Source organism: Piliocolobus tephrosceles, chromosome 14 (genome assembly GCF_002776525.5).
Source record: "Piliocolobus tephrosceles isolate RC106 chromosome 14, ASM277652v3, whole genome shotgun sequence".
NCBI classification, from domain to species: Eukaryota; Metazoa; Chordata; class Mammalia; order Primates; family Cercopithecidae; genus Piliocolobus; species Piliocolobus tephrosceles.
Genome location: NC_045447.1, coordinates 62,637,117 through 62,645,379, shown reverse-complemented (window position 1 = coordinate 62,645,379; position 8,263 = coordinate 62,637,117). Strand labels below are relative to the sequence as shown.

The following is an 8,263-nucleotide window of genomic DNA, read 5'->3' as shown; positions in this document are numbered from 1 at the left end:
TGGGGGATGTCTCCCAGTTAGGCTACTCAGGGGTCAGTGACCCACTTGAGCGGGCAGACTGCCCCTTCTCAGATCTCAACCTCCGTGTTGGGAGATCCACTGCTCTCTTCAAAGCTGTCAGACAGAGTCGTTCGCGTCTGGACAGGCCTCTGCTGCTTTAGCTGAGCCCTGTCCCCAGAGGCGGAGTCTACAGAGACAGGCAGGTTTCCTTGAGCTGCTGTGAGCTCCACCCAGTTCGAGCTTCCCAGCGGCTTTATTTACCTACTTAAGCCTCAGCGATGGCAGGCGCCCCTCCCCCAGCCTCGCTGCTGCCTTGCGGTTAGATTGCTGCAAACTGCTGTGTTAGCAAGGAGGGAGGCTCCGTGGGCGTGGGACCCTCCCGGCCAGGTATGGGATATAATCTCCGGTGTGCCGGTGTTACAGCGCAGTATTGGGGTGGGAATTACCCGATTTTCCAGGTGTTGTGTGTCTCAGTTCCCCTGGCTAGGAAAAGGGACTCCCTTCCCCCTCACGCTTCCCAGGTGAGGCGATGCCTCTCGCTGGTCGGGCTGCAGCAGCTGACCAGCACCGATTGTCCGGCACTCCCGAGTGAGATGACCCCAGTACCTCAGTTGAAAATGCAGAAATCACCGGTTTTCTGTGTCGCTCGTGCTGGGAGATGGAGACTGAAGCTGTTCCTATTCGGCCATCTTGCTCCGCCCCTCCTTCCCCTTCTCTTCTATTACATTTCCTGAAGGCATTGTGCCATTATTGGTTCTCTTCTCTCCCTTTCCCCGTTTTTGACTGCTATTTTCTGCATGTTTCAGTTTTTTGAATTGTTACAGGAAAATGGTGTATATCCATGTATCTGTATGGATGCAGGGGGTGTAGTTGTGGTTTGAGAACATTAATGTTCTAAATCTCTAAGAAGCAGAACTCCTTGCTCCCATACTAATTTTCATCGATGTTCAGCAACTGTCTCTGTTATCTCTTATTCCTTCTTTCTTTTAAGACTTATGTGAATGAATGACTAGGTTAAAGTTATAGGTAAAAAAAAGTTCCATTAAGAAATACAATCTTCAAAATATTATATAAGTACAATCAGCCTTTCATATCCATGGATTCCATATTCATGGATTCAACCAGTCACAGATTGAAAGTATCAGGGAAAAAAAATGAGTGGTTGCATCTGTACCGAATGTGTATAACGTGTACAGACTTGTTCTTGTCATTATTTCCTAAACAATACAGTATAACATTGTTTGCATAGCATGTACTTTGTATTAGGTATTATAAGTAATCTAGAGATGACTTAAAGTATTTGGGAGGATGTGCATAGATTATATGCAAAACTATATCATTTTATATAAGGGACTTGAGCATCTGTAAATTTTCATATTCAAAGTGGGTCTTAAAACCATTCTCCCATAGATACCAAGAGACTACTGTTTATAGTATATTTTGATGTAATAGTGCTTTATAAATGTTTCTCTGTTCAAATTAAATATGCAAAAGAATTCCCAGTATGTATAATCTGTATCACACAGGATTCACTACCACAGCAATCTGGAAACCTCTGTCTCAGAGGTGTGGTTCTCCTAGACTCTTAGTGCCGTTATTACCACCACCAGTTCATTTGTCCTCCTGCTTATCATTTTCATCGTGGGTAGGTTGGAAGGACTGGATTTTTCTTGTGACTTTCTGACTTTTTTTTTAACCTCATCAGTTCCTTCAAGCTGAGTTAGAGGAGTCACAGGAATCCCAGCCCAGGACCCTGAGGTTACAAATTAGAATTGGGAGTTGTGCTTTAAGGAACTTTGGTTTGAAAACTTAAATTTGCCCTTTGGGATTCTTTTTAATAAATTTAAAGTTCTGTATAATAATATAAAATGAAAGGTTGAAATACCCTTTGTTCAAAACTGTCTAATAACTATAGTTGACCTTACCACTTGTTAATTCTTGAAACTTAAGTGTTTACTTAATTTAAATAAAAGGTGGTACTATGTATATCCACGGTTTTTATTACTATCAAGCTACAAAAGAAAATTAATATGTGTTTGGCTTTGAAAGTCATAGTCATTGTATCAATACTTTCTCTATGTATGTGATAAATATTAAGTACTTCATTATTTCTTTTATTAATAAGTTTGCTTGCAGTACAAATAATAGATGAAAAATAGGATGCCAGTCTGTAACCTTAGATGAACACAGTTATTTAACTGAGATGATCTTTATCCATACTTTTCTCTATTTATTGCTTGCTTTGCACAGGAAGGAACTGCAGGAGCTGCAGAATCTTTACAAACAGAACAGTACACATACAGCCCAGCAAGCAGAGCTGATCCAGCAGCTTCAGGTTCTCAATATGGACACACAAAAAGTACTGAGAAATCAGGAAGATGTTCACACAGCTGAAAGTATATCATATCAAAAAGTATGCTTTTATTCTGTAATAAAAATGTAAATGTTTATGTATGAACTTATGGACATACAGAGAATTTATATTTTTTCACATTTCAGCATTTCATTATTACTTCCTTTTACGTATGTTTCCTCAAAATTTGGAAGTGAAGGGATGGTTCAATTTGGTAACATTTAAAATTTTGTGAATTTTCTTTATGGTAATTAGAGCTGAATCATTTAAAATATAGACACAGATTTGCTCTGTAGGGTATTATTTTTATAAATTGGCATTCAGATAGCTGCAGTGAAACATACTAGGAGTATAGTCTTAAAACTGGAAAGGATTTGGGGATGGAATTCCTTGGCCTGCTCTTACAAGAAATTATTTTGTCAAGTATGATTCTAGTTTATGACTTGAGGCAGACTTTCATTGTAAAATTTGTACGTTATTTTTGGAGAAATCTTCACAAATACAAAGGGGATTGCTGAGGAGGTCTTTAGGATCAATATTTTCCAGGATTTTTCTCTGTTTATTTTGTGTGTTTCTGTTCAGTAGTCTTTTACTTTACAGTTGTTGTAGGAGCTTTTTGAGAAGGTTTAGCCAAGTATTTAGGTGTGGTAACTGACTCAGCAGCAATAATTTTATCTAATAATTATAAAAAAAAATACCTTTATTGGCTAGGCATGGTAGCTCACACCTGTAATCCCAGCACTGTGGGAGGCCAAGGCAGGCAAATCACAAGGTCAAGAGATCGAGAACATCCTGGCCAATATGATGAAACCCTGTTTCTACTAAAAATACAAAAGGTTAACTGGGCATATTGGTGTATGCCTGTAGTTCCAGCTACTTGGGAGGCTGCGGCAGGAGAATCACTTGAACCTAGGAGGCGGAGGTTGCAGTGAGCCAAGATCATGCCACTGCATTCCAGCCTGGTGACAGAGCAAGACAATGTCTGAAAAAAAAAAAAAGAAACCTTTATTGAGTTCTTCATATGTTTTGTGTAGTGTGCTAAATTATTTATATAAATAACTTAGTTTATATAGTGTTATTCTCATTTAATAATACTAGTTGAGGCAAGTGAGGCTTAGAGAGGTTGAATAATACAGTTCATATTATCCCTCTAAAATTATTGGATTTTTACTTTTGATCTTTCTTTTCTAAAAAAATCACTGTGAAAATCCAATATCTGTAATTAACATGAAATAAATTACTTTTAAACTTAAACACATGTTTTTTAAATGATGCTTTGTAACAGTGGTTTTCAGTGTGTATTTTGTGTTCCCTTTGTGTTTTGTCAAGGACCTAGATGATAGCAAGCAGGAAGATACAGTCTATTCTCTCCACTTCAGCTAGGACAGTGCTGCCTTTTTGTTTTATGGGGTGGCATTGCCCACTGTGTTTTTTGTTTCTAAACCAGGTGCCATTGCTAAAATGATTTGAAACACTATACTTTATTAATACTTGTTAATTATTATTAATACTAATTAATTGTTTTCTCTTTTTCCCCCATTGATGACTTTCTGTTGCTTGAAACATTTTTTTTCCCCTCTTGGCTTCCATTGTACTATAATTGGGTGGTTTTCTTCCTTCAGTTTCTAGCTGTCCCTTTTAAATTTCTTTCAGGTCCTACCCAGTCTCCATGTCCTGTAAGTGTTACAGTGTCCCAGGCCTCACTCTTAGGATCTCTCCCTTTTTTTTCTGTTTATACTCACACCCTAAGTGATTTTATCTAATCACCTTAACTTTCAAAATTATACTACAGGTTGAATATCCCTTATCTGAAATGCTTGGAACCAGAAACCTGAAGTGTTTCACATTTTGAGCTTTTGAGATTTTGGAATATTTGCATTACATTTACTGACTGAGCATCCCAAAGCTGAAAATTTGAAATCTGGAATGCTCCAATGAGCATTTCCTTTGAGCATCATACTGGTGCTCAAAAATGTTTAGGATTTTGGAGCATTTCAGATTTTGGGATTTGGATGCTCTACCTGTGTCTATAGGCTGATGATTCCCAAATTTGTAAATTTGTTTATCTACCTTGGATCTCTTTGGTGTACTCTAGGAAAGACTATAGCTAATTGCCTACTTAATATCTCTTCACTTGGATACGTAATGGGCATCTCACACTGAAAGTGTTTGAAACAAAGCTGTTACCTTTTATGTTTTCAATACAGGTGCAGAATTTGACTACTTCCTATCACCTTGCTGTCACCATTCTGTCCAGGCCACTATCATGTATTACCTGAATTACTGCAATAACTTGCAGGTTTCTTTGTTCTGATTTTAAGTCTTTAGACATAGGTGCCAGGATATTGTTGCCAAATATTTGTGAGTCAAATCAGATCACTCCTCTCTTCAAGTCTCTCCAATGATTTCCCAGACCATTAAAAATAAAAAAACCTAAGTTCTTACTACAACCTGTGGGACCCTACATGTTCTGACGACATTACCTCTCTGATCTCATCTTTGCCTTCTCTTCTTATTCACTCCAGCAACACAGACCGTGTTGTTGTTCCTTGAACATAACAGGTATTTAACCTTTAAAGGTATACTTTCTTCCAGTGGCTGAAAGCTTTCCCACCCAGTTTTCTGCATAGATACCATTTTACTTCCTTTATTCTACAACTTTTACAGTTTAAAATTAGTTGATAGCAGACATTAAATGGCAGAAGTGATAAAAGAATGATGTATGTTGTAATAGTAGTAGAGGGAAATATGGGAGCATAACTGGGGGCCTGTTCCAAGACTAAGGATAAAGAAAACTCTCCTTTTGATATCATACCAGTAATACGTTGCTGAGAAGATATCAAAGAGACAAATTAATTTCTAATAACTTTTCCAAATGAACTCTAGTTCAAACCATAAATTCCCTAGTGTATATGTCTTTACTAAATTTGCAGAAGTAGAGCTTATATGCCCCTATTTGGCGAATTTGCCATCAACTAAATTGTAATCTGGGGTACATTTTGAAACCTTAAACACTTTTCTTCTAGGATTCTGTTTATCCCTTCTAAGAATCATTATAGAAAATGAGAGATGTAAATGTTGGGGGTATGTTGTGTTTGTAAATAGTATTGAGGCAGAAAAAAAAATAAAAGAGAACAAACTGAGATGTGCTAACCTAAAATCACTAGCTCACTCTTCCTTGTGTTTAGTCTGTTTTTTGCCATTTCTTTCTCTAGATTGAATTTCATTTTTCTTTTATTTTTGTTTCTCAAACATTACCTTGGGGAGCGTGGGAGTAGGGGGTTCACTGATACTTAATTTTATACTCACTTTGAAATTGTACCTCCCAGTGTAGTATTTTAATTTTGAAGTTATTTTAGATGCTTGTAGTTGTTCATACAGTTTTCATTAGTATCCTCAACTAGACTCAATTTGAAAATATTTTCCGTATTTATTTATTCTTTATAAATTTTGTCTACAGTTAGTAGACATTACAATTGTTTTGGTAGCTATATATAGTTATTTTAAAAAGCAAAGTCTTTTATAATTCCATCTCCCAGAGGCAAATACTGTGAACATTTTGGATATTTCAGTTTTAAAAATGCATCTTAACATATCTGTAGGCACACTAATATTTTTCACTTTAACATTATATTTTAAAAGTCATAACATATAACTATTTTAGACGGTCATATAATTTATTTTTCTAGTGTTGGTTATATATGTTATTTGTTTACTCTTGTAAATAAAGCTGCAATAAACATTTCTTTGTCAGTTCAGACTATTACTATTCATTAGAGTGTATTAACTGCACATATGTACACACACACACACACACACACACACACACACACACGCACATGCACACACTGACCTACCCACCCAGGGAAGACTTCCTTTTATGAAGCTATAACATCATGTTAACCATGTGCAATTCACTTTTTTTGCTTGTTTGTTTTTTGACAGGGTCTCACTCTGTCACCTAGGCTGGAGTACAGTGGCCCGATCTCGACTCACTGCAACCTCTGCCTCCCAGGTTCAAGCAATTCCCCCACCTCAGCCTCCCCAGTAGCTGGGACTACAGGCACGTGCCACCACACTCAGCTAATTTTTGTACTTTTTGATAGAGACGGAATTTCACAATGTTGACCAGGCTGGTCTCGAACTCCTTACCTTAGGTGATCCACCTGCTTCAGCCTCCCAAAGTGCTGGGATTATAGGTGTGAGCCACTGCGAATGGCCCAATTCACTTTTAATTAGTTCATACATAACATACTCTTTTAAAATTATCCTGTAATAAGTATGTATGGGGGTCATGGATTCTAAGGGGACCTGCCTACTACATGATCAGTAAATGTTAAGTTACTGAACCTTGAGACATTGCATACTATGATGTCCCACTTTGGATAATGCAATTTAAAAATCATAATTGTATTTTAAAACTTTATGGTGATGTTTCTATTTTAATTTAAATATTACTCCATTTAATGTTTGACTTTGGGTGGATGAATGGTTCTGCAGTGGTGAAAAATGTGGAGAAACAAAATACGAGTGAGAAGTCCTTCCAGTTAGATCACACTTATAAAGACACAATGTAAAATTGTACTATAAGCCAGGGAGAATCTGAGTTTCCATTTACACAAATTATTTTAGAACCGTATTATATAAATCGAGATAAAAATGTAAGTTGCTCCTAGTAACCATATAATAATAATAGTTAATATGTTTTAGCTTATTGTGTATCAGGCACTGGCAATAGGGCTTTTGCCTTATTGTTTTAAGCCTCGCACCAACCTGATGTGGTATTGTTATTTTTATCCCTGTTTTATAGATCAGGTAACTGAAGCTTAGAGTGTTGTCCAAAGTCAAACAGCTACCCGTGTAGAATTCAGATCTAGGTAATCTTGGGTCCAGAATGCAATTCTTAAACTTAATTATTATAAAGCCCACAGTATAGTTCAGTTGTAAATGGAAAGATGAGATCTTATCCTTAAAAGCCTCGGTAAACAGATTCTACAAACTTGCATTATCCATTCTCATCCAAATTTTTTCAACACCTAATAATTTCTAATGTTGGAATATTTGTCCTCATATCTAAGTTAAATGTTATTCAAAAGGTTTCATTGCATTCTTTTTGGTGACCAGAGTATAGCAGTTACCTTTCTCTTTGAAAAGGGCTTCCATCATTATTCTCTAGCCATTGTTCCTCCTGATTGTATCCATTTGGTTTCTTTTATCTTGCTATTACATCACGCTTTAACTTTTTGAGCTTCCTAAGATTTTTCACTAACGCTATTTTTTCTCCTCACAAATGTACTAGTTGTGTAGTGCGGGATTTTAAAATTTGGGAATGATCACATTGCCTTATTTGTCAGGTGTGCTATTGTTCAGACTTTAGTATTCATTTATATCAGATTATTCATTTTTATTCTGGAGCATTATATGTATTGTCTTTATTCCTTGTCTACACATATTTTTAGATTGTTTTCCAATTTGAATAATCATCCTTGCAATAATGAGATGAAATTATTTACTCAAAATTTCAAACATATTTTCACATAGGTTCATTTTAATATTTTTGAATAATAATTGGGATTTAGCTCTAAAACTTAGATGAGCTGAATTAAAAATATTACACTGGCCGGGCGCAGTGGCTCACGCCTGTAATCCCAGCACTTTGGGAGGCCGAGGCGGGTGGATCACGAGGTCAGGAGATCGAGACTATCCTGGCTGACACGGTGAAACCCCGTCTCTACTAAAAATACAAAAAAAAAAAAATTAGCCGGGCATGGTGGCAGGCGCCTGTAGTCCCAGCCACTCGGGAGGCTGAGGCAGGAGAATGGCGTGAACCCGGGAGGCGGAGCTTGCAGTGAGCTGAGATCCGGCCACTGCACTCCAGCCTGGGAGACAGAGCGAGACTCCGACTCAAAA

General features: G+C 37.2%; 1 protein-coding gene across 5 annotated transcripts in view; it reads left to right on the top strand.

Annotated features, from left to right (window-relative positions):
* CNTLN (centlein) overlaps window positions 1–8,263 on the top strand; it is a 365,382-nt gene that overhangs the window by 150,061 nt on the left and 207,058 nt on the right. For 3 of the 5 annotated variants that reach the window (XM_026453874.2, XM_023197174.3, XM_023197175.2), the window contains exon 7: window positions 2,255–2,413. In XM_026453874.2, the coding sequence (XP_026309659.1) occupies window positions 2,255–2,413 (159 nt within the window). Of the gene's footprint in view, window positions 1–2,250; window positions 2,414–8,263 lie in introns of all 5 variants that reach the window. The other 2 variants (XM_026453873.1, XM_023197173.3) reach the window with 1 other exon arrangement.